The 26,767-nt window shown below is 37.0% G+C and overlaps 1 protein-coding gene and 1 long non-coding RNA gene across 2 annotated transcripts; both read left to right on the forward strand.

Moving 5' to 3' along the window:
• The first annotated feature begins 5,561 nt into the window (after positions 1-5,561).
• On the forward strand, positions 5,562-11,020 carry LOC122055845 (RWD domain-containing protein 1-like). Its single transcript, XM_042617490.1, has 11 exons — positions 5,562-5,760; positions 5,848-5,913; positions 6,036-6,103; positions 8,520-8,553; positions 8,706-8,775; positions 8,883-8,940; positions 9,449-9,574; positions 9,844-9,935; positions 10,382-10,466; positions 10,668-10,740; positions 10,837-11,020. The coding sequence occupies exons 1-11, from the start codon at positions 5,754-5,756 to the stop codon at positions 10,887-10,889; spliced, it is 732 nt and encodes a 243-aa protein (XP_042473424.1). The 5' UTR covers positions 5,562-5,753; the 3' UTR covers positions 10,890-11,020.
• Positions 11,021-12,889: 1,869 nt separating this feature from the next.
• LOC121968066 lies at positions 12,890-13,471 on the forward strand. Its single transcript, XR_006107914.1, has 3 exons — positions 12,890-12,921; positions 13,034-13,205; positions 13,292-13,471. It is a non-coding gene; the product is annotated as an uncharacterized LOC121968066 (long non-coding RNA).
• Positions 13,472-26,767: the final 13,296 nt, after the last annotated feature.

Here is a 26,767-nt window from a genome sequence, read left to right on the forward strand (position 1 = left end):
TATGATTTTACATTCAGTCTTTATACATGTCTTTATAGTACTATTTATCTGCTTTTATATACTGACTTGAACTTCAGAATGGAAGGTTTGGACAACCCGATCTCCCCTCTAACTTTCAGTCTACCTTTATCTGTCTTCTAGCAGCCTTGTACGCATCATTAACTAGGGACTTTTTGTAAGTATCTGGGTTTATTTTGATGTGATTAACCAAATTAAGTTGGGTCCTATTTTATTTTTGATAACTTGTGTCTTATGTCTAAGTGTGCAGAAGTTTAGGAATACAAGAAGTTGAGCTGAAGATGTAGTGAACGAGAAGGATGGCAAGGGAAGTAAGTCGACGGGCTCAGTGAATCTGAGGAACAAAATGTTACGGAAGAGTACATCGACAGACGAGAAGGAGGCCCAAGGCGCATCCGAAGGACGAGAAATCGGGAAGGAAGTCTGCTCGAGGAGAAGATCGGAGTTGGATTCGGGTGAGCTCAACTCCAGATGACTGGTGCACATTCAAAGAAGAGTAAGGAAGAGTTAACAATTTTTGGAGGTTAACCGGTCGAGTTGACTGGTAGAAGGCACCCTCAAGTGCTTAAAGGCACCCTCGCGCCCCTTTGGAGGTGCCCTCGTGCCTCCCTTTGAGGCGCCTCCGGTAGTTGTTAAGCTATGATAACTAGTTTTTTGATGCATTATTTCTGTCGTTAATTTTCATGTTTTAATCCTTTCATATGATTAATTATCGAATCTTATCATGTTTATTGAGTTGGATTCATATTATGAGTTTTGTTATAATTCTTTCTATTTTTATGGATTTCTACTTATAATTGTGCACTTTTATTTTTTAGGGATTGAGCTCAAGTTGAACCAAATTGAACCTAAAGACTTGAGTTAATGAGAAGTCCAACCTGAAAAAATCTGAGCCATTGGATTAAATCTGAAGTAAATTAAATAAAAGATTCAAATATGATTAATTCTAGTCGTTCATCAAGTTCTGGTTGATTTTGGTCAATCTGTGTAGATCTGGCATGATCTGAGCCGCTCATCTTGATCTAGTGATCCTGACCATTCAACGGGTTCCAGTTGATTTCGATCATTCACTCAGATTTGACCTCAGCCTCTCCATCAGATTGGATTGATCAGGACAGTCAGATCAGATCCGGGGAAATAAAATCCGCTCCTCTTCTTCACGTCCTCTTCGGCTAGGGCTTAAGCGCGGACAGTACCCACGCACGCCGAAGCTTCGACGTCGCCTTCTCCACTTCTTCTTCCTCCTTCACCAACAGTCGGCGACCACCTCCACTCAACCACCACCACCAGCCGGACACCATCTCCTTCCCTCTTCTATTCATTGAGCAGCCAGGGAGTTCCACATCGATCGCTCAGCCTTCTCGACGCCGCATCTCATCCCGGAATCCAAGCCACTGCCGGAGCTTTTCCTTTCTTTGGGTTAGAAGAGAAGAGGAGTCCCTCTTTACAATTCGACGAGTCTGAGTAGCACGTCCTCTTCATCAGATTTCGACAACAGCCCTCTTTGGCATGGTTGTTTTGTTTCAATTAATTGTTGATGTTTGTTTAAACGTTGATGAATGCTTGTAATTGATGATTTCCCATGTTCACTTTGCACACTCTTGGTTTAACTCAGTTTATGCCAACAATGTGTTTGATGAATTGTCTTTTCCATTAGATAGAATTTAATTGATGTAATTTCTTTAGTTTACTTCTTGCAATGCTTTGTTAGTTAGATGTTTTATGTTTCCATGATGTTTGTTTCTCATTTGAATCCAATTAGGATAGATTAGTTTAGGTTTCGTTACATGCTCTAGGTTTCGTTCTATGCTTAGTTCGTTAATTGTTCACTTTATGTTTTCTATAATTCTAGTGCACTTGTAATTTAGATTAGGTTAGCTTTCCTTTACTTGCATTGTCTTTCATTTACTAGACTACATTTCATTTAATGTTTTGCTATTTTATTTCTTAGTTTAATTGTGTTGATGATGAAACTCATAGCGTAGAGTGACAATGCGTTGTCGATTAATTATTGACACTTAGATTTCATTCTAGTATTAGATTAGTTTCCTACTTGCTTTGTTTTTCCTTTGTAGATTTAGAATCAAAAACCAAACAACTCCCATTTCCATATTAAAAACCTCCAAAAATAGGAATAACATACGATCTTAAGTTTATCAATTACCGTTACATTCGTTGGGAGATGACCCGAGTCATCTCTATACTACCTTAGTGTAGAGGGGTTTGGTAACTTCAATTATAATTTGATAAGCTCCCGTAGTATGACACTCGAGATCCCGTATCAAGCTACCGTTGGGAGAGAATAAAACTCTATCTACAAGGATAAACACTATTCTCTTGGAGGTGCCCTGGACCTCTTTGAAGGCGCCTAGGTGTGGACCTCCTAAAATCAACAATAACTTCTTTTTAGGAGTCTATAAAAAATCCTCTAGAGTTAGGAATTAATTAACAATTCTTGTATTCAATTCCTAATTATTTCTGAGTGTTCAACGACTGTAAGAAACTTCTCCGTCTTCAACGAAGGAGATTTTTTGAGCTTTTCATTGCCTTGCTAAGTTCAAAAGGAAAGAGAAATTCTAACTTCTTTTCAGGGCTATTCACTCCCTTTAGCAAGCCTAATATGGACCTACAATTAGTATTAAAGCAAGGATGCTTTAGAAGGACTAACCGCTGCCTAAAGCAAAGAAGACGATGGCCGGAATAAGCATCCAACCACCAAAATTCGAGGGGGAGTTTACCATCTGGAAGTGCAAAATGGAGATATTTTTTAAAATGGATTTTAAAATTTTGTTAACTATTAAATACAATTTTGAAGCACCAAAAGATGAGAATGGAAGAGAACTAGAAGATTTCCGATGGAGCGAGAAGCAACAGAATGAGTCATGACGAATGGGAAGGTCGAGTTCCATCTCCTGAGTATATTGCCAATAGGTCAACTGAGTAGGTGCCTTCCTAGAGCTTCATGAAGGGACCTCCAAAGTCAAGCTCATAAGATGGGACCTGCTCTAGAATCAACTGACAAACCTTTAGCTGAAAGGAGAGTCGATCGCTCAATTGCATGCCAAACTGAAAGAGCTGATCATCGGACTCATGAATCTCAAAGAAATGTAAAGAATCAAGACTCGCTAAGGTATGCATTCCCGAGAACACCGGAATGGACCTCTATAGGATACTCCTATATTTCCAAGGTCCTCGAGATAAGTAATTTAGAGAGTTTATTTTCCACCTTTAAATTACATGAGTCTAGATGCATAGGTCTAAGAAAGGAAAAGGAATTAAGTTAGAATCTAGCGCTGAAAGCCAAGAAAGATGAACCAGACTTCGACACATCTCTCGATGAAGATGAAAGAGCATACATGGTAAGAAAATTTTTAAAGTTTTTTAAGTCTAACAAATTTAACAAGTCGCAGGTCAAGAAGCTTCTTCAAGAAAAAAGGAAAATAAGGTGCTACCATTGTGATGAAAAAGGACACATAAAAGAAAACTGCTCAAAGCTAAAGAAAAGGGAGAAAGATAAGGACAAAGGGTAAAGCACAAGAACCTCAAGGCGACTTAGGACGAGATGTCATTATCCGAATTCGAGACGGAGCAATACATCAAACTTGTGCTAATGGCAAATCACCAAGATGAAGAAGACATTAAAAGCTCGTCCGAAATGAGAATCAATGAAGAGGGAGATACATCGGAAGAAAGTAGCGATGAAGGGGAGAGTAGTAGTTATTCAATCTAGGGGAAGTAATTAATGTGAATATTACTTGCATTTCTTTTATACTTATATGTAATATTTATGTTATAACTAATTTAAAATTTTCTTTAACCCTAATCCTAACTTGGGTTGATGCACATTAAAAAGGAAAATATTGTAAGTAAGTACCCGGGGTTGATTTTGATGTGATCAACTAAGTTAAGTTCACCTGTTTTGTTTTTTTATGCCTTGTGTCTAACTGTACAGGAGTTTAAGAATATAAGAAGTCAAGTGAAAGATGCATCGAACAAGAAGGATGACATGGGAAGCGAGTCGACGGGCTCAGTGCATTCGAAGAATGAGAATTTGTGGAAAAGTATATCGGCAAACAAGGAGATGTGGTACGCATCCAAGGGACAATAAACCAGGGAGGAAGCCTGCTCGAGGAGAAGATCGTTGTTGGGTTCGGGTGAGCTCAACTCCGAACGACCGGAGCATCACCCAAAGAAGAGTGAGAAAGAGTTAACCATTTTTAGAGGTTAACTAGTTAAACTGGCTGGTAAAAGGAGCTCTCACACCTCTTGGTGGAAGGCGCCTCTAGTATGGTTGGAGGCACCCTCGCTCCCCTTTGGAGGCTCCCTCATGCCTCTCTTTGAGGCGCCTCCAGTAGCCGTTAAGCTCCTATTCGGAGAAAATAAAACTCTATCTATAAGGATAAACACTATCCTTTTGGAGGTGCCTTGGATCTCTTTGGAGGCGACTCTAACCGACGAAAACCAATGATAACTTCTTTCCAAGAGGATATAAAATGTCCTCTGGAGTTATGAATTAATTAATAATTCTTGTATTCGATTCCTAATTGTTTTTAAAAGTTCAACGACTGTAAAGAGGTTTTTTCTACCTTCAACGAAGGAAATTTTTAAAACTTCTCATTGCTTTGGATTAATAACCACCTAGATTGTAATCAAATAAACTCTTTTTGTCTTCTTACTTATTTTATGCATTTGCTTTTTATTTTCTAATTGTGCATTCTTGCTAAGTTCAAAAGGCTAGAGAAATTCTAACTTATTCTCAAGATTATTCATCCCCTTTAGCCGACCTAACGCGGACCTACACTTTCTGAGATTCTTGACTCTCTGTTCCTAACTCTTTCTTGGAGGTCTAACAATTCAGTTAACCTAGAAGACAACTCATCACCTCCTCCTCCCTCCAGGTCATGATGACTTGGTCCACATTCCAACCAACTCATCTATAGTTCACTCTTCTCAGCTTCCGGATGGGATCAACTCATAAACCATCGGGAGCATATCAGAAGATGATCAAAATTTTTCATAAAAGGAGATTAGTAGTCCGCTAGTTAAAAAAGACACCATCAATAATACAACTATGGTATGATAGTAAAAAGATGAAATCCGTTACCCTAACAATTTTATATGATTGGTCCTATGATTATATGTGAATAAGTAAATCGAAAAAATTATAATTTACTAGTAGAAGGAGAATTATTTTTTCAACTTTATCGAAATTCAAACTTTTAACTTATGATAGTAATTTTATTCTACACTAATCAACTTATCCTACCCGGGGCAAAAGTGCAACAACTAGGATTATCTAGAACGGAGCAAATTCATAATCAAATTTTTCTTTAAAGTTGATAAAAAAAAAATTGAGGATCCATTTATTTTGCAGAAAATATTTTATCTGAATACAATTATAGAAAATTAGAAACCTTTTTAAAATTTTTATATATAAGAAAATGGGTATTTGAAGTGGATATCGCTCCAATTTGTAGATCCGAATCCGATGGTGGAAGGATTGCGCTCGTCGTGGATCGGTTGATAAAATGAGTTAACGGATCCGCCGATGTAACCCTTGTACACGAATGCTACGGCCGCCGCCTGTCTTCCCTATGCACGTAATCACTCGCCCTCGAGTCCTCTCCTACCAATTCGAAGGAATTGAGCGATCGGGCGATCGATCGATCGACGGTGAAGAATCAGGAATAAGCTTTTGAATCGGAGGAGGTGCCTCCTCCGTTGCGCAAGCGACCATGGCCGGTACTACTTCCCTTCTCCCTCTCTCGCTACATCTCAGCTCGCTTTCCCTCTTTCCGTCGCTTCTCTTATTGCCGCTCTTCGCTTCAGATTATGCTCAGGAACAGGAGATGGAGATCGAGGCGCTTCAGGCCATCCTTATGGATGACATCGAAGGTTTAGCTTCAATTTTTGTTTAAATTTTGGATACTTGATATTGCAAGCGCTGATAACTGCTGCTTTAATGCTTGATTGGCATATTGTTCATCTTATTTTAACTGAATGCGTTAAATTCACAGAGATTGATGCTAGCGACAGTGGCTTAAGCACACAAAATAGGTGCTTTCGTATTTTGCTAACTCCCCAGGTGATATATCCTCTATTTCTTAAGATTTCCTTATTTTTAACTTCTCTATATCTTAAATTATGTAATTTTTTTCTGTATGCAGTATTTACTATGTTGTAGCAACGCATTCTTTACTGTTTATTAGCTAAAGTCATATTAGCATGTAAGATGACAAAGAATGACACTGCCAATTGCGCTGGATGATCGAACAATTGTCAAAAGAAGATAGAATAATTGATTTGTTAATAAAGGAGGAATATGATAAACAAAGTTGGATTTTCTTTGTCAAAGATCCATCACTCGAGATTTCACTCCATGGAGAAAGAAGGTTATAGTACATGGAAGCAAGAAAAGGTACATAACTTGGGGTTGTTAGTCTATATAAGCTACCCGTGGATGTAGTGCAGATCTGGGACCCAAGGGTTAGTGGTTGCAAAAATATTATTAAGCAATCAAGAAACTGAGCAGGGTCTCATGCCGGACCATCTGGATTGTTAGTCTGTTTAAGAAAAATATTTTCTTCTATTCCTTTTTGGAGGAGAAAATTGGGCACTGTACTAATTGAAGTTCCCATTATTTCTGTTGGCCATTTTATGTGCTTTCATAGTAAGAGATTTTTACCAAAGTGTTGGTAGAAGCTTGCCTCTTTCTACATTCAAAGAAAAAATAGTTTATTAATTGATTAAACATAGGAGTAAATAATTAGGGTAATGATATTAATGATTAATGTTACTTGATGGTCTCTTTTTCTGCTCACTCGGGCTCCTCTCCAAAAAGCTTGATCTGCCTCTCAACTTGCGAGATCCGATGCCCTGAAATGTAACATGGATTAGTGTTTGTCGGCATGGCATCTCCGATGCTCAAGTCAATCGTCGGACTACTTGTCTTTCCATTCATTGATTGCCACGTATTACGAAAAAGAAATCAAGGGAATCACTTCTGACACTCACTACTTACCTCTTCATTTATCAATTGCCATGTGTTAATAACCAGAAGCTTCCAAATACTTGATGCATAGCACAAGATTTGTTTTAACAAGTGAAGATATCCTTAATTCTTGGTAGAAGGTTTCTTCGAGGATCAATGTGTAATACTTTTGATGCTTGACAAACCCTGTTTATACTACTTCAGAGAGATCCAACCATATTGCTTGGAAGGGCATAACTATATCACTCGGCGGAGCCTATCTATATCGCTCGGCGGAACTTATCTATATTGCTTGAAGGAGCTTAACCATATTGCTCGACAAAACTTAATAATATTGCTTTGTGGATTTGATGATATTGCTCTGCGGAACTTAGTAATATTGCTATGCCGAACTTGATGATATCGCTCTACGGAACTTGGTGATATCGCTGAACAACTTAGTAATATCGCTTAGCTTAGTAATATTGCTTTGCAGAACTTTATGAAATTGCTATTCGGAACTTAATGATATATTGCTCCGTAGAACTTGCAGAACTTGATGATATTGCTCGGTGGAGCTTAGTAATATTGCTCTACCAAATTTGATGATACTGCTATGTGGAACTTTGATGATAGTGCTTTGCAGAACTAGGTGATATCGCTATGCGGAACTTAGTAATATTGCTCTGCGTTACTTAACCCATTTGTTGGGAGGAACTCAACTATATTGCTCAGAAACAATCCGCTAATGTCCTGGGGATAAACCTGACTGCCATCATATGTTCCTCCAAGTCGAACTGAGGAGCGAAATTGGATGAAGGCCGATTAAATGTGTGACTAAAGATAACTGTCCTAGGGATAAACCCGACTACCATCAAATGTCCCTCCTTCAAATCAGACTGAAGAGCGAAGTTGAATGAAGTCTAATTAAATGTGTGATCAAAGATAACTGTCCTGGGGATAAACCCCATTACCATCATTGCTGACTGAAGAGATTATGCTCTCATATTTAGGCAATCTGTCTTACATATTTTCACAACAAGAAAATGATAGCCTTGTCATGTTTCCTTCTATGTTCAGTTCCTAGAGTGTACTAGCAACCTAGTTCAGTAAAACGTTAGCCTGCTTGCCCATTTGGTCAAATCATCTTTATCTCTTTGGTTAATACTAATAATCATGATTGTCAAGTCATGCTACTCCCAACTATCTTATGCTTAATGTCAGTGGCAAAGAATAAGGAGCTGTAGCTAGAGCTCCTAACTTCAGTACTAGAAACTATTTCTTCATGTCTAATCTAATTGTTAGAGAAACCAAACGTATTGTCTTTTGCAGAGTTCATTTTTTCTCCACCAACATTAAATGGCTGATTCATTGGTGATTGAGTGGTTGCTATGGTTTTTTCCTTATATTGGTGTAGTATTCTAGCCTTTTCACATTTGTACTAGGTACTGCTTGTATTTTTTTTCCAGAATTTGATGTGCAAGCTGTTTCTTCATATCGTTGTATAAATCATCTACATTCCCTTGTACAGGATAATGATCTTGACGAGTCAAACACTACTCCAGGTTTGTCCATTGAACTTTATGTGATTTGAGATTAAGTGACCCTTTTGCAAAAATTTGAATGTATTTATCTTAGAAGAAAACTGAAGTTCTGAAAATTAGTTCTCAAGTTGATATTTAAGTGATTCCAACTGAAATAATGATTTCTTTTGCAGTTAAAATGGCTCTGATATTTTCTCACACAGAAAATTATCCTGACCAACCCCCACTTCTGAATCTTAAAAGGTAGTTCATTTTTGGAGTTTACAGTTCGGTGTTTAGGATTTCATCTTTTACTTTTGAATTCCTAGGAACTGATTTCATTTTTTGAAACTATTCGTTGTGATCTGCAGCATAAAAGGAATTAAGCCAGAAGATCCAACCATTTTGAGAGAGAAGCTACTCAATGAGGTATATCTTTGGAAATATTTTAAGTGTATACTCTTTCTCTAACAACGAATACTTTATCACTTTGTTTATCTGCTGGAAAAGTTATTATAGCTTTTTGTATTATCTGTTTTCAGTTATTATTTTGTTAATTTTTATGGCAAGCTTGGTTGTCGTTGTCGTTATTTTATGGCAAGCCTCACTCTTGTCAAATTTTGTTCATGTCAACCATGCCAAAGTAGTGCACTTTTCTCATATCGGTGATTGACAACAAAAAGCAATTGGAGTTCAACAATGTGGATATTATTATCTATCTAGTATAGTTTCGTAACTGCCTTTCCAGGTCAAATATAATTTATTTTTCTTAACATGGGACTTCCTGTCATGAGGCTTACAGAAAATCTTGCTAATTATTATCTCTTGCAATGTCTTCTCAAACATTTATTCAGTTCGTGACTTGCAACCTCAGTTCTTTCTCTAATAAGGGAATTCTTATCATTGTGATCCCAATAGTTGCCCACTTGTTTCTCAGGCATCCGAGAATCTTGGCATGGCAATGATCTACACGCTCGTCACCTCAGCTAAAGAATGGTTGAGTGATAAGTATCGGAATGATGCTGCAGCTGACAATGATGAAAACGATGCATCTAAAGATGAGGTGTGGAACTGTAGACACAAGCTTCTGAATTTCTTTTCACGTTTTTGGCATTTAATAATTTGAAGGCTGAACCTTGGTCAATATTCTCAATTGCATGCTGTTTGGTGTACTGATCTGGGATGTAATTGTTAGTATTGTGGTTAACTTAAGCTCTCCCATAGCAAAGTTACTCCATCACCATGTTGAATCCACTGTTCCTGGTAGTTACTTAAGAAAAGTACAGCATATATTTTCATGTTTTCCTTTTGACCTTGTCCTCAAAATTCCAGATAATCGTTCCTCATGGCGAGCCTGTTACTTTGGATTCTTTTGTTGCCTGGAGAGAGAGATATGAAGCTGAACTAGCACTTGAGCGTGCCAAGTAAGAAATTCTCTCTTTGTTGGAAGTATGGTATTATGTTGATGGATGAATAAAGTAGAAGCTTAAAATAGCGACAATGCCATCATACCATCAAAATTATTGAAGATCTGCATAGATGAAGCAAATAGTGCTCATGCTGATACATCAAATTTAGCGATGCAAGAAGGTACCTTCATTCGGGGGCCCTGCCGGACCTGTTTAAAATCCAATTTTGGATGATAAACAGGTTTCCAAACCCGCAGATATCCATTGATGTCTCATGTCTAGGTAAATTATATGAGTGCCCATAGATACCTGAAACCAGTGTAATTTTAAGCAAATTTGAGCCCTGCAAAACCCAGCTAAGGCACAATCCACTCTACTGTGTATAACTTGTGACGTTAGTAAGGATGTTTGCTTTTATCTCTTGTTGTTAAACACTGGAAGTCTATATAATGAACACACAGGCTGATGCCCGAATCTGCTTTAACCACTACGAAGGAGAAGAAGCTTTCTGGAAGACAATGGTTTGAAAGTGGACGACATACTATGGTATCTATTCTGGTCTCATTTCATCACTTTATTTCTATATTGACTCTGATATAAACCCTATTAATGTCTCCTTATCTTTCATCCACACTTGGTCTTCCCAAGTAGCTACATCACTTGAAGTTTTTTAGCTCATCAGTAGCATTGTTATCTTCTCGTATTCTTTTCACGTTATGACAATTCATGGTTTTTTTTTTTTAACAGAAAGGTGCAAATACAGTTAACGAGGAGTCTGAAGATGAAGAGGAAGATATTGAGTTTGATGATGACTTTGAAGGTTATCATTTATCCTAAATTTTCTTTTTTGCAATCGGAATTTAACTATTGTAACATTACTAAACTCTGAAAGCAATTTTTTGATTTGGTGTTGCAGATGATGAGGAAGATATGCTGGAGCATTACTTGGCAGAGAAATCCGGAAAGTGAACTCTCTAGTTTCTATCGAATTTTGAGTTGTTGAGTTTCGTATCAATCTTGATCATTATTACTAAGTGATGGTTTGGAATGTGTTATACTTCAATTTTAAACCCAATATATGCTATTAAAATTAGGAGCAAGATTAGTTGCATCGGTATCTATATTTAAGTGGAAGACCCCTTCTGTGCTTCTCAAATGTTTGTTGCATGTAAAACTAAATAGACCAGTTCTTTCTCTTCTAGGCACTCCTAGTGATATTAGATCACAAGTACATGATAAAATTGAAATGTTTTTTTTTGTGTGTGTATATTTATCAAATTTTAAAATATCCTTCTATAAATATTCTCGATACATTTAAAATATTCCCTTTTACAAATTATAGTTAGTGGTGGACATAGTTTCGTTGATCCTTTTTTTCATATTGAATCCGATTATTTAATTTGTTTTATATCGACAATAATTGATGTATTGAATAATCATATTACTGCATAAGCCGATTTGGTTTAATTTGATTGGTTTACTAATCTCTGACCAAACATTACCTTTTTACCATTTACTCTCATTGCCCAACGGCGTTAATAATTAACGATAATATGGTAAAAGCTTTTTTTTCTCATTTAAAACTCTGGAATCATCTCGAAGAATCAGATAATGTTTAAGAGTATTCATATCAATTTTTTTATCCACAATATATAGTTAATACTAAATTTTTTATTCAAAATATATAATTTAAGATACAAAAGTCATATATCAGCTTCTTAGTTTGCCCCCTTATTGAAAATAAAATTTATTTATTAAATTTAGAGGAGTATTATTCATCAATATAAAATTCAAAATATAAATCATATGTGTGCTTTTGTTATGATGTCTTCTAGGCGTGGGGCTCCGCCAACTCAATCGTGCATTCAAGCACACACGCCTCACCCACTCAATCACACATTCTAGGAACGCACGCTTGAGATGCAATGTAGCGATAAAAATGAGTAAAATTTGGATTAGATTATATATCATTCATATTCATCTTCGTTTATTAAATCTGTCCACTTTTTCATCTTTCATACTACATTTAACTTTTGTCCTTATTTCTATATCTGTCGAAGAATAGGATATTCATATTCTATCTATCATTTTATTATTAGTTCTATTTTTTTAAAATAATAAATTAGTTCATTAGAATATTTATTAAATTCTTAAAAAATATAAGATTGAGTGAGGATATATAGTTTTGATATGTCACATCCTTATGTCACATATTCCATTAACACTTTTAAAAAAATTCATTTTGAATTTTTTTAATACTATAACTTAACTATTAAATCCTAAATAAAATCTAAATATATAAATAAATAAAATATTGTTAAAAGCTCATGTTACATTTGGCACACAACACTCATCGAGCAGGGATCCTTTAATTCGTATTTAACAGATCAAGATCCTCATCCACTACAATGATAGATAAAATTTAATAGACTCTCACCTGTTAAATAAGTGAAGGTCAATGAATCTGGGACCAGATCCTCTGGTCCCCTTGTCCTGGTCCACTCTTGGACCGGGACAAAGGGATTGGTAGGGGGTAATGGGCAACCTACCTATTAACAGGTGGGGGTCATTATCTCTCACCAATGTAAAGGCTGGACCATAAATTGATCCAATCTTTACGGACCAGAGGATCCACCCCCCAATGAATCCACCTATAAATAACAGGTGGAGATCATTACCTCCCACCAATATAAAAACTGGATCATAAATTGATCCAGCCTTTATGAATCAGAAGATCTACTTCCCAATCAATCCACCTACAGACAGGATTAGAGGATCCCATCTAAATTTTATCACATTCGTTTTCATATTTAAATTTAAAAATATTTAATTATTTAATAGGGTAAAAAAGCTATTCCTTAAATCGGATAATAAATTTAAAATTTTCAGCCGATTCGAAGAAAAAGGCAGTGGAACGTAACTTGACTCCGTATATGTATACCCGCACCCTTCCCGCTCTGTCTTTTTCTGTTCGAAGCCGTCCGGCGCCTCCTGCGAATCCGTATACAATTCTTCACCTCGCGTTCTATTTTTTTTTTAGACGCTTCGTCTCCTCTTGTCGACCTTAGAGGATCTGGGTTCTGGTTTTTGTTTTCTTTTGTTTTGGTTGTAAGGTGGACGAATCCTGGGACAACGGTGGTTACGAGTTTCTCGACTACGAAAAAGAAGAGGAAGAGGAGAAGACCCCCGATTCATCTTTTTTCTGATGCCAATTCTTCCCCTTCGCTTTGATTTCATCGCAGACGCTTCCTCTCGGGCTTGAATCATCGGATTCCTATCTTCATGGTTAGTTCTCGGCGGTATCCAGGTGTCTCATTCTTCGATCCGCTGGATCTGTGTTGTGATCTAAGATGAGTCTGCTTTGGCTGTAGGACGGGTGAAGCCAGGGACATGGTTAAGAGGAAGAGGAAGAGGGAGAAGGCCCATAGGGCACCATCTACTACGGTTTATAGTTGTAGGTAAGGAACATTGAAGAAAAAACCCTACTCATAGAAAAAGAAGAAATTACATTGTTCTGTTTATATTTCAATTCAGAATTTGCTAATCTGTAGTCAACTTCAAAAGTCGACTATATTCTATAATTTTATAATGCAAAAACTCTTTGGATTCGCTATTTTCTTTGGTGATAATTATTACTGATATATTCTACTATCTGCTGAGATGAGTGGACAACAATTGCTCTGTTCCTTGATCATAGTTGTTTGAAGCATATAAATGATCAAATCATTTATACATTTGTTTTAATCTCAAAAAGATTGCATCTTTCTGGTGTGACTGTATTTTGAAACTTCGGGCTTTGTGTTTCGTGCTTTATGGATCTTGGTATATTCGGTTTAAGGTTTCAATGTGGCGCTTGCAGGTTTTTCTGCTTATTAAAGATGGGAATTTGCATGTTCCAGACATATTGTCCATTAATGCTCGCTTCTTTTTTAAATTGTTCCGCCGGCCATATTGGCCGCTAACTGGGTGCTACCGGGTCATTAGAAATGGGATCACTTTGTAGATCTTACTTTCCGACTGTGTGCGCATTAGGGTTGCTTTTGTGCTGGTCATGGCTGACTAGGCCAACACTGGGCTCTTATTGGGCTGATTCTTGCTCATTTTGGAGTTATTGGGTTTGTTTACGTGCAACAGACTCTTATGGGGCTAACAAGTCGACAATTGACTCTGGGTTCTTGAAGGCCGTTATTAAAATGTTGCTGACTGAGTGCACGTGGAGTGTGGATGGAGGTTATTGGTAGTTCGGATCCTCTGTCCTGAACTGTCTCTGTCCCCATGTCCTACTGCTGATCGGACGGTTCAGATTGCATTTCAAGGAATCATGACATCTTTAAGATGTGTGCAATATTCTTGTGATATGCAATGCATCCTTGAGATGCAATCTGAACCGTCCGATCGGCAGTGGAACATGGGGACAGAGACAGTTCGGGACAGAGGATCCGAACTGGGTTATTGGACGGTTACTGGACACTTGATGGACCGTTATATATATATCTATATATATATATATATATATATATATGATGATTGGTTTTATCCCTGGAAGTTTTTTCCTATTATCAAAATAAATCGAACAACCCAATATTTTCAAACTCCCATAACGTGCTTAGATGAGATTTGAACTCTTTTTTTGTTCAAGATTATTATTAATAATTTTAGTTATCTATTCAAGATTATTAATAAAAACTTTATTTCGTTTTAAGTAACAAGCGATTCTTTGATCATAATGTATGTCTGATATGTCAATAAATGAAACATACAATCCGGAATAAGAAAATGTAAGATTTTTCATGATTTCAAATTTAAAAAAAATCTAAAATTATCCTCAAATATTTATTGTTTAGGATAAAAATATGCAAAATAATTTATTAAATGGCAATGACCATATTTATACCCAACCATACTTATACCGCCGACACACGAAGTCATAATCACAGAGGCATCCCAACTCGTGAAATCCTAGCAGAGGCTTTCTCGTCCCGCGAAACCTACTCCGGCTTTCGAACGCATCCCCACTCCACGAAAACCTTAGCGGCATTCCACTCGCGAAGGCGCAATTTTCCTTACTTGCGATCGCAAAAAACCCTAGCGGCATTGTTCGTAGGTATGTATTTAATTAACAACAAGATTTTGAGATTTTTTTTTTGTCTGGTTGGTCGTTATGGAACCTAGATCTTAAACTATTATTTTTTCCCCCATGAAAGACCATATTTTTTAAGCTGAGCATTTCTCGTTGTTTTCTTCCTTGGATATCTCCATGGATTTCTGTCTAGGTTTGTTTGTTTTAACATTGTCTTACTGCCTTTTTACCCTTTTTACTTATAGCAAAGCTATTGAGTATGACAATGATGTCAATGAATGCATATTATGTAATTTCCTTGACACGGTGATCATGTAGTTTTGATTTAGTTAAGTTCTGTTTAGTTCTCGCTAGTTTGCTTCATACTCTGAAATAACTTTGATTTAATTAAGTTCTGTTTAATTCTTGATTAGTTATTATTGTTTAGTTCTTGCTAATTTGATATTTTCCTATCAACTATCTCTTGGTTCAGGGATAATGCTAAATTTTGCAACTTGTAAGTCGAACCTACAAATTATGTTTCAATTGATCCTTAGGCAATTCAGTTCTAAGTTCAGAAATTGCTAATTCCATTCTTGTATTTCTTGTTTGAAGCAACCCCCAGTTAGATGCCTTTATACCTACCAGCCTCCTTAGCAGTAATATGGATTTCTGCAATTCTAGTACTCCTCGTAGCTATCTTGGAATACCTCAGGCTCAATATGCAGGACTTTGAGTCATGAAAGAGTGAGCATCATGGGGAAGAAGGAACACCAAATGATAATGAAAAGATAACAGCTTCACTTGAAATTGATCTGTATTTAGGGAACTCCAATATGACTTGGGAACTACAATAGGACTTGGCACACACATGTAATAGTTGATATCTCAATTGCAATCTGATAGGATCGAGTAGCGCGATAGAGGGGGGAGGGGGTAAATATCGCGTCTTTTTTAAAACTATTCTTTTCTTTTTAAGTCAGAATCGTGCAGCGGAAAATAAGAAAGGAGATACAATCGTTTTACTTCGTTCGGAACCTAGCTCGACTCCTACTCGAAGGCCCGCGGTCCTTGACCGCATCGATGGGCAATCCACTATAACTCTTCTTTCCGAGATCCTCAGAAAGAAGTAGATCGTACAAATGAGCAGAGTAAGATAGTAACAGCCTACTATCTTACTTGAATTAAGTACAATGCAAGTTAAACAAATATACCGATTACTTAGATAGAAGATATAGCTCGATCGGCACTTCTTGGATGGTACAACAACTTGCTTGATGGATGTGTAGAAGAGTAGTATCTCGAACAGCTTTATCACAGAGATGATATCAGAACTCGTTACACAGCCACAGACCTGGAGCTTCACTTTTATAAGAATCATCAACGTTCGGTCGACCAATCCTTGGGTTCAGTCGACCGAACCCGCTCCCTTCCTTCCTGGCTGGAGTCTGGCGCTAGCTCGATCTTCTGCATTAACTGGTCATTAAGGGTTCGGTCGACCGAACAGCTTCCTTCCCTGTTCGTTGAGATCTTGAATTAATGCGCCATTAAATGTCTTCATTGTTCGGTCGACCGAACCTCATTTTCGGTCGACTGATCATGCCGGGATACCATATTTCTGAGCCTGATCAGATTTGCCAAAGTTGCTTGTTCGGTCGACCGAACCAAGGTTCGGTCGACTGATAAAATACCTTTTTCGGTCGACTGAACCTCCTGTTCAGTCGATTGAACCCTTGATGAATTGAAGCTTTCTGAGTGCTGGACGCGTGGCCGCTGACAGAGCCTGATTCTGAGTTCTGAGTCAAAAGTTATGACCCTTTGAAACTCAAGGGGTCATATAATTCTGCACCACAAAGTTAGTTCGATATAACAATAGTATTCCTACAAAACAAAGGTTAGAACAGTAATATAGCACAGTAATATAATGCATGAGTATGACAGTTAGGACTGTCTTGATCTCAACTTGGAAACCTTCCCGGTTTCTTCAGTTGGATCAGTGACCTAAGGTTGTTCCCTTCGGGACCCGACCTCACTGTCGCTCCTCCAGTTCCTTACCTCAACTTACCTGCCAAACATGGTTCTCCAGACCTGTTTGGACTTTTACCTGCTCAGTATCTGATCGCCTGATCCACAAAGACTTTTCCTGCAATATTATATTAGCCAACAGCAATAATAATAATACAGAAAACAATAGTAAACCTAAACCTAGATTTACCGATATCTGCTAGTATGGAAACCATCCGATCAACCTTGCTTGGAGTTCACTCCTCCAAGACTTCCCGTTACCTAAGGTTACCACCCACTAGGATTTTCTCAACCTGGCTTCACTCACCAGACTCAGTACTCGGCTACCCTGGGATCAAGTCCTCCAGACCTATCCACCTGGCTTCCGCTATACCGAGATTTTTCCCGACTCAGTACTCGGCTACCCAGGGATCAAGTCCTCCAGACCTATCCACCTAGCTTCCGCTATACCGAGATTTCTACTCTTGCCTAGCCTACAACTAGGACTCAGTATTCGGCTACCCAGGGATCAAGTCCTCCAGACCTATCCACCTGGCTTCCGCTATACCGAGATTTCTCCCCTTGCCTAGCCTACAACTAGGACTTTTCATGAACATACTTAAGCATACTTAAACATATTTATCTGACATTAAAACCTTGGAGGTCGATTGCACCAACACAATCCTCCTTTCCTAATCCTTCAATGTTAAGAGATCTACATCAAGAATTCAATACTCAATAGATAAAAGATCAAACTGAATCCTTCAAAAACCTAGCAAATCCTTCCTTTATTCTTTTCCTAGTTTTTTTTTATTGTTAGCTCACTTTGGATTTTGTTTTTTCAATCTAGAGATTTATAAACCAACTTTCTTGTTTACTGATGTGGATATATTGGACGGCAGAGGTGGAATTAGGAGGGAGAAGAAGGGTATTTTGGTCATTTGAATATAGCTCTTTTAGGGCAATGTTCATACGAAAATGAGTGGGGGGGGGGGGGGGGCTACGCTTTTTTCCTTCTTCGTGGAATTTCTCTGCCGCCATGGAGAGACCAGCGACGCCGCCGGTCGCAGCCACGTCCTCCCTCATCGTCGGCGAGACACCTCTCTCTCTCTTCCTTCCTTCTGCGACCAGGCCACCTCTCACGAAAAGGGGGTTGAGACTTGAGTCTTCTCCGCCTCCACCACAGCGCGAGGGGCGCACGCCGCCACCCTCATTCGACGCCGCCTCACCTGAGGCTCTCGCAGCCACCTCACCGGAGGCTAATACGTCGCTCCCTCTCTCTCTCTCGCTTCTTCGCTTTGGTCTGTTGCCGCTACTCTGCTCTCCCTTTCCTCCGGCCGACAGGTGTCGTCGGCTGCCATCTCCTCTCTTCTCCACGCCATCGCGACCAAGGGGACGACTGCCCAGGAGCTCTAGCCGTTAGAGCCACCGTCAACGCTATAGCTCGTCGCCACGTCCTCTTCTTCCTTGTAGCCCCAACCACTGGAGCTGCTGCCATGACAATAGCCGCTGCCCGCGATTGTCATAGCCCTTCGAGCCGTCGGCAGCCAAGCGCAACCCCTGCACAACCTCCCTCTGCACGCTAGCAGACCAAGCACCGCCTTCGAGCTGCCTCCCTCTCCCTCGGCCGGCCAGTGGCTAAGCGCAACCTCCCCAATACTGATTCGGCGGATCCCTTGGTATAGAGCCGGCCACTATTATCACTGTCACTGATTTGACCACGCTCCGCTTCCGTTGTGCTCCGACCTTTGCATCGTCTGATCTGATTTGTTGTGTTCTAGCCTGCATGCTGATCTCATATCCCGACCTGTGTACTACTATTATCTCCCAGTCTACGTGTCGTTATTGTATCCCGACCTACGTGTCGCTAGTACCTCCTGGTCTGCGTACCGCTAGTATCTCCCGACCTGTAGATCGCCTTCCAGCTCCGTGCCGCGTCCTGCTCTGATTTATCAGATCGAGCTCTTCATCCGGTTCGGAGTCATCTGCTCTTCCGGGTCATGACAACTTGACCAGCATCCCATTCGAGGGCACCCCCTGAGCCAGGGTACGTTCTCGTACTCACTCTTCATTTATTTTATTATTCTAGTATTAGTCGGTTATTTATATATTCGTTGGATCTGCCTAGAGCCTCGGGGTACCAGAGACTGGGGATGTCAGCATCTCAGCATAGAAGACATAGAAGACATACCCCCCCCTCTGGGATGTCACGATTCGGTCAACATTTCATCCACCTCACCCGGTGGTCCGTCTGACTTAGATTCCGAACAAGATCATTTGCATATGCTATTTTTTTCCAACTCATCTTCTCAAACTTCTAGAAATCATATAAGAGTATAATGATTAATGCACTATATTTAATCACTTAAGAAAACTTGCAAATTTAGTGTTTGGTTCAAATTGCAAAAATAATTAATGTTCTATTGTAAGTCCAACTTGCAAACAGAATTAGTATTTGAAACAAAATTTGTAGGTTTCTATTCAGTATTATTAGTTTTTAGTTTTATTAGAATTTGAGATTTTCCACCTTGCTAATTTACTGTTTGGCTCATTGTTATATTTACAAAATAAGTTGATATATGGCTTGGTTAGCAATAAGGCAGGAGATGAACATGATTTCTGTACTCATTATGCACATGAAGACAATGGAAAGCAAGCTATTTATGCTTTTATCATTGGCAATTGTCTTAGCTATTAAGAGAGAGTGCTAGATTGAGGAGGAGCATATCATATGTTTATCAGACATTGTCTAGATATGATATTAGGTCTATAAACTTAAATGAGATGAGTTTTCATAGTGATTGACAATGTATTAATAACTATAGGATGGATAGAAGGTATTTAGGCAAACTTTGTTATTTGCTAACAACTCATGGAAAATTGAAAGGAAATAGAAATATGTCAATTAGTGAACTTGTAATATCTTTTCTTTACATTATTACACATAATGTGAAGAATAAGGTCCTAAAACGTCAAACAGTTAGATCCAGCGAGACAGTTAGTATACAATTTCATTAGTTTTGAATTCTGTTCTACGGTTACACAACATTTTGTTTAAGAAGCAAAAACCAATCCCAGAAAATTACACGGATGAGATGTGGGAATGGTTTAAGGTACAAGTATATAATTTCTATTAAATTATTTTTTAAAACATTTTAATGTACACAATAAAGTAATTTTATTTTATAATACTTCTTTGAGTAGAGTTGTTTAGGAGCATTAGATGAGACTTATACTAATGTCAATGTTCCGACAGTTGATAGACCTAAGTATTGAACTAAAAAATGTGAAATGGCATGCTCACTTGTAATATATATATATATATAGAGAGAGAGAGAGAGAGAGAGAGGATTGATATCCTGCGTGCTCGCACAGTGCGCGACTGTGCGCGCGCGCAGGATATCAATCGGTTTTTTAAAAAAAAATAATTAATATTTTAAATTAAAAAATTCAATTAAAAAAATAAATATTTCCTTATATAAATTTCTAATACATTAATATATCCCCTCGACATATTACAATACTCAATAAATACTTAAATTAATTTTATTTTAATTTTTTTTTAAAACCAAACACTATAACCTAATTGGGAAGTCTAACCTTAGAGGTAAAATCTAAAAAAAAAAAAATAGCTTTGATACTATAACCCAAAGCCTGAACCCTAGAGGTAAAATCTAAAAAAAAATAACTTTGATAATATAACCCAAAGCCTAAACCCTAGAGGTAAAATCTAAAAAAAAAAATAGTTTTAATACTATAGCCCAAAGCCTGAACCCTAAATAGCTTTGATATTATAACCCAAAGCCTGAACCCTAGAGGTAAAATTAAAAAAAAATAACTTTGATACTATAACCCAAAGCCTGAACCCTAGAAATAAAATTTTTAAAAATATAATTTTTTTTTAATTTTTTTATTAAAATATTAAAAAAAAAAAAAAAACTAAAACCGATTGATATCCTGCGCGCACGCCGCACTGTGCAATCACCAACTTTAATATGAAATACTCTTAAGTGAGAAATTCCACTGAGAGGTATTTTGGCATTTTTCAATGTGGGATTATTTCTGCTTATTATATTCTCCATAATTTTATAAGGTATGAAATGATAATTGATCCGATAGAGACTGAGCTTGATATCCTTGAGTCAAATGAAAGTGATGATGATGATGATTATTTGATTATGCATTGTGAGACTAGTTCTGCATACATTGAATGGAAAGATAAGCTTGTGGATGATATATTCACGAGCTGATAGTCATCAATTAATTAAATATAATGCGCTTTTTTTGAAATTTGGGTTTCATTTTCATGTACGAAATTACTTGATTATGTTGTATTTGAGTTTATTATCCATTTGAATAATTTGAACAATTTGATTATATATATATTCTGTATATTATTCATTTGAACAATTTAATTATATTTTATGTACGTACAATGTGTTATTTGGAAGATTTAATTTCAATTTTCAATTAACGGAAAGAGCCAAAAGATGCTAAAAGTAATAGTAACGATCAATGATGCGCCAATTCTATCAATTTAGTTGAACAAGTAGAAAACTCAATGCTTACAAAGTTCAAAAGAAAAACTTAGAGCACCAAATACTTGTGGACAAAACAAGATGTTGTATTAATTGATTGTCTTGTTGAGTTAAGAAAAGATTCAATTTGAAAGAGCAAGAATAGGTTTTGAACTGAATACTTGCTACATTTAGAAAAACTCATGACTACATTAGGTACTTTGAAGAGCGAAGGTTTTGTGATATAAAAGCATCCCCAATGGGTGTTAAATGAGCATTATAATGCTCATTTAACACCCCCTCTCCATTGTGAGTAGGCATTATAATGCCCACTCACAAGAGAGAGGAGAGAGGATGTTCAAAGGTTTGAACACCTTTGAACACTCTCTCTCAATTTTTTTTATTTTCTTTTTTTTAAAAAAAAATTATAAAATTTTTAATATTATTTAAAAAATTATAAATTTTTTAATATTATTTAAAAAATTAATAAAATTATTTTTTTACAAATAAGATTATTATTAAAATAATAATAATAAATTAAATATTTTAAAATATATTTATTTAATATGATATAATTTTAAAATGAGTGAGTGGACGGTGAAGCCAATAAATAATGAATGTTAATGTTAAAAGGAATGTGAATGAAAGAGATATGTTATTATAATGAGTATGTGGCAATGGATCCTATGATTTTTATGAGGTGATGAATATTATAATGACAATGCATTGTAAATGCGAGTTGCCTACCAATTGGATAGGAGGCTTATATATTTTTACCCTGTGAGCTGGCTTCCCACTTCTACACCATGTATTCATAGTATTGTTTTTTTTTACAAAAATACATTAATCATCAACTGATGGAAGTATTCATAGTATTGTTTTTTTTACAAAAATGCATTAATCATCAACTGATGGAAAAGGTTCTTTTTACAAATTATGGTTAATGTTCTAACGAAGGAAAGATGATTGACTATGTGTCATTGATAAGTTCTATTGTGTAATTTTAAAATTTATACATGAATTGTATTTATTTATTAAATATATCATCAACCTAATAATATTAATATTATTAATTTATTTTTAAAAATTAACTAAATATTAAATTGATTTAGTTATAAAAATATCTAGGGTTGAATTAGGAGCAATATAGTAAATGTTAAATTGGGTTGTACACTAAAACTTCTAAATAAATATTACTTGGATTATACCAAATATTAGATTATATTTTATTTTTTATAATCTTAGCTATGTGTTTATTTACTAATCAAATAATGAATAATAAGTTGAACTAAACACATTATCTAGAGAGTATTGTCTAGAAAATTCATCCCAATGTTGACTATCACATCATAGTCATAGCCCCGAGTGAGCATTGGATTAATTCAACTAATTCTCTATAAACTTTTTTTATTATTTTTTTAAACAAATATAGTTAATTCTTATTAATCAATATAATTAATTTTTAATTTTATTTTAATTCAATTCGATTAACTAATAATAAATTAATTTTTGATTAATTAAGTTAATTTATATATTGAATTAATCAAATGCCCCTCCTTACCCCGAGGGCAAGCTCAATGTCCCCGAGGGCAAGCTGATGTCGACATGCTATTTGGACTCCTCAAATGTGGGTTGGAATTTATCTTTAGATGACCCTACTCTGGCCCTAACGGGCTGCTAGTAGGCTACATTTCGATAATTTAACAGGCCCTACCGGCTGCAACTGATACTCATATTTGAGAGTCCTTAGATAATTTAGTCGGCCTTTAATTTAATGAGTAGTATGGCTTATCAAGGACTGTTAATGGTTTGTGTTTCGATGATTTAATGGGCTAAGCCGGCTGTTGATGGGTAATTGTTAAGTAAATTATAGCAGCGATCCGTACATTGTTATTGATTTGGTAATTGACCGTGATATTGGCATTCAATCGGATTCTGTCGTCCTGGGCCGCATCATGTATCAACTGCAATGACCCTTCCTGTCTGTTAATGGTGTGCCAATGAGTTTCATCATCAGCATTAAGTCGCCTTTCCACGGCCAGTAGGTATACGAAATTATAGCAACCTGGCCTGGCCTGACCTGACAAGGCAAAAATTCAAAGAAGTTGAAGTGAGTACTTTCTGCATGAGATTAATACCAGTAACAGTGAAACCAGATTCGAGGAGAAGAAAAAATAAATCATGTTTACCTAGTCCTCAATGAAATCATCTGGATGCAAAGAAACTATCAGTATATTTGAATAAGAAACATGAATAGTTGCAAGTAGATCCCACAGGTCATCCGAGTTGGTATGTGGTGGGATGCTTGTCACATGAGGTCACGGGGTCGAAACTCAGGGTAATCGCGGCGTAAATCCCCGGTCCCTATGCAACTCACCCCACCTATCACATGCTCGCTCAGGATGCTATGATTTATCTCCCTCGTGATGGTCTTGGGTCGATTGCGACGGGAGCACTGAGAACGAATAATTTCACCTTTTGTCACATTAATAGTTGCAAGTATCGAGAATAATATTGAAGATAAAACAGATTAAAAAAAAAAAGATCAGTATCGCAAACATGCATGCTGACCTATTGATCGGTCAAATCAGTAGAAAAAGAAAAAGCCTTGATTCATCATTTTTGCAGAAGCAGAGAACTTCTAGAGGAACAAAAGGAAAACCTGAAATTAATCCTCTTTTGCTGGATACAAAGCAGTGGTACAATTTGATCCAAGAACATTCAGAGTCTCCAAAATGAGGAAAAGCCACCAGCCATTAGCTCGATCGGCTCTGTTTCTTTTGTCGAGCTGATAAATGAAAAATAAAATAAAGAAGATGAACACAGCACACGTATAAGAACGCATATCAAATTACGAGTCTCAGAAAATTATGTTGGTGCAACAGGGCCAACAAAAGGAGAAGAATGAATTATCTAAAAAAGAAAATACCCTCCTCGTGCTTTCAACATTTATAATAGCGACAATTAAATAAAAGCAAATAACTAAAAAGAAGGAAAAGAGACTCAGCAATTTGACTTGGTTACAACCTAAATGATTGTTAATTCAAGGCGGTTGAATAGCACACTAAAAAATTCCTTCTCTGAAGACGGAGAAACCTTTTACATACTTAGAGAACTCAAGAGTTGCTAGGAATTGATTACATAGTTGATTGAATAATTCCTTACTCCAAGGACCTTTATATAGCTCCTGAAAATTCTATTTCGAATCTTGAAGGCGCCTCCAATGAGATTGAAGACGCCTCCAAGAAAATATGTGGATAAAACTTTATCCGATTACAAACGGCCAAATTGATCAAGTTGAAGGCGCCTCCAAGGGCATTGAGGGTGCCTCCAAGGTTGTTGAGGGCGCCCTCAATGCCTTCATCAGCTTGATGTTGGAGGCGCCTCCAACGACTGTTGAGGGTGCCTCCGGCTATTTTTCCAGCTTTTTTCTTCTTCTTTCCAGCTTCCAAAGTTCCGATTACTTGGATGATTGCGATCAATCGAAATAGGGATCGCTCGAATCCAATTTCCGACCATCTCTTAAAGCAGGCTTCTCGTCCCTCGAATGTCGCGCACGTTCTTCTCGTCCATCGGAGTACTCTTTCGTAGTTCTTTTATCTTTCGGACGCACCGAGCCCGTCGGCTCCCTTTCCGTATCGTCCTTCTCGCCAGCTGCGTCTTCCGCTCGACTTCCTGCGTTCCTAAGCTCCTACACACTTAGACACAGGGATCAAAACCAAACAGGACCTAACCTAACTTGATTAATCACATCACAATAACCACGGGGTCCAACAATCTTCCCTTTTTTGATGTGCATCAACCCAAGTTCAAGTTAGGGGAAAAAAACAGACAAGTAGTAATTTAAATAAATTACTAAACTAACATTTTAAGCATAAAGATTACAATAATAGAATTTATAAAAGAAATTTAAATATTAACTTTCCCTAAACTTGTGTTCTCTATCTCTCCCCCTTTGATCACAGCAAAAACGGGATAGAAATTTTCCAAAAAAAAAATTAAGTTAACAAAGAACTCTAATATTTAAACGGGGTAGGAATTTTAAAAATATTTTTGAGAAATTTCCAAAAATATTTTTAAAAAACTTGTTAAAGCATTATTTAATTTCTATTTTTATGTTTTATCAGTAAGTTAATTAAACATTTTATTTCAGTATTTTGGCTTACAGGCAGTGGTGAGGCACTAGGTCTTCTTGGTTATTGGAGCAACAACTATTTTCTTAGACAAAGTTTTATACAGAAATTATCTGTTTAATTTTTCTTACTGAAAGCGCTAACTTAAAATTTTAATCTAGAAAAGATTTTGGAACTCAATAGAGATTCTTTTCTACTGAGTTAGTTAAAACCTTAGTGGATATATATCCTTTAGGTATTTTTCTAAGTTGACCTTGGTGATGTTTGATATACCATTTTAATTTACCATAAATTTTAAATTTTGATTTTTGAAATTTATTCAAGCATGCATGATCGTTTATCAATTTTTCAATTTCAATTCTCAATTTTTCATTCTTTAATTTCAGATTATCGTACATTTCTATAGGACATGTTTTTGTTAAGTTTAATTTTAACTCATTATTTTCCTTTTCTAATTTAACTAAATCTTTAGTGAGCATTTTAATGAACTAAAAGGACTGCTTGGGAGTTAGAACACGTACCTTACTTATCTCATTTTCTGATACTCCCCCTTCATCGCAGCTTTTTTCTTTCTGAAGATCCTCCCCCTTCATCTATTCTCATTTCTGAGCTGGTCTCATCTTTTTCTACTTCATGGTCGACCATCAGTGCTAATCCCGAGAAGGCTTTGACTTCAGATTTGGAGGATGATGATTCATCCCATATAGTCTTCAGACTCTTGCGTTTAGTGGTTGTCGGTCTTTGGGATTTCTCCTTATCCCTTTTCTTCAATTTTGGACAGTCATCCTTGATGTGCCCTTCCTCGTTGCAGTTGTAGCATCGGACCGTCCTTCTATTGCGTTGACGCTTTCTCGACTACGATCTAAATTTATTAGTCTTAATAAACTTATTTAACTTCCTTACCAATAACGCCGCTTCAGTTTCATCGATCGACGCTTCAGAGTTGGGATCGTCCATCTCGGCTTGTAGGGCGACATTGTGATTTGACTTCTCTTTAGGTTCTGCAATTCAAGATTCGTGAAGTTCAAATGTAGAAAATAAATTTTCTAATGTATTTACCTCAAAGTCCTTAGAGATGTAGTATGCATCTACTAAGGACGTCCACTATGGAGTTCTTGGGAAGGCGTTGAGTGC

The sequence above is a fragment of the Zingiber officinale genome, chromosome 3B, assembly GCF_018446385.1.
Source record: "Zingiber officinale cultivar Zhangliang chromosome 3B, Zo_v1.1, whole genome shotgun sequence".
In the NCBI taxonomy this organism is placed as follows: domain Eukaryota; kingdom Viridiplantae; phylum Streptophyta; class Magnoliopsida; order Zingiberales; family Zingiberaceae; genus Zingiber; species Zingiber officinale.

Excerpts from the sequence above, each read along its gene's own strand:
- LOC122055845 (XM_042617490.1), top strand. Across the intron at positions 5,914-6,035 it reads CCTTATGGATGACATCGAAG|AGATTGATGCTAGCGACAGT; the intron begins GTTTAGCTTCAA and ends TTAAATTCACAG. Across the intron at positions 8,776-8,882 it reads CCACTTCTGAATCTTAAAAG|CATAAAAGGAATTAAGCCAG; the intron begins GTAGTTCATTTT and ends TGTGATCTGCAG.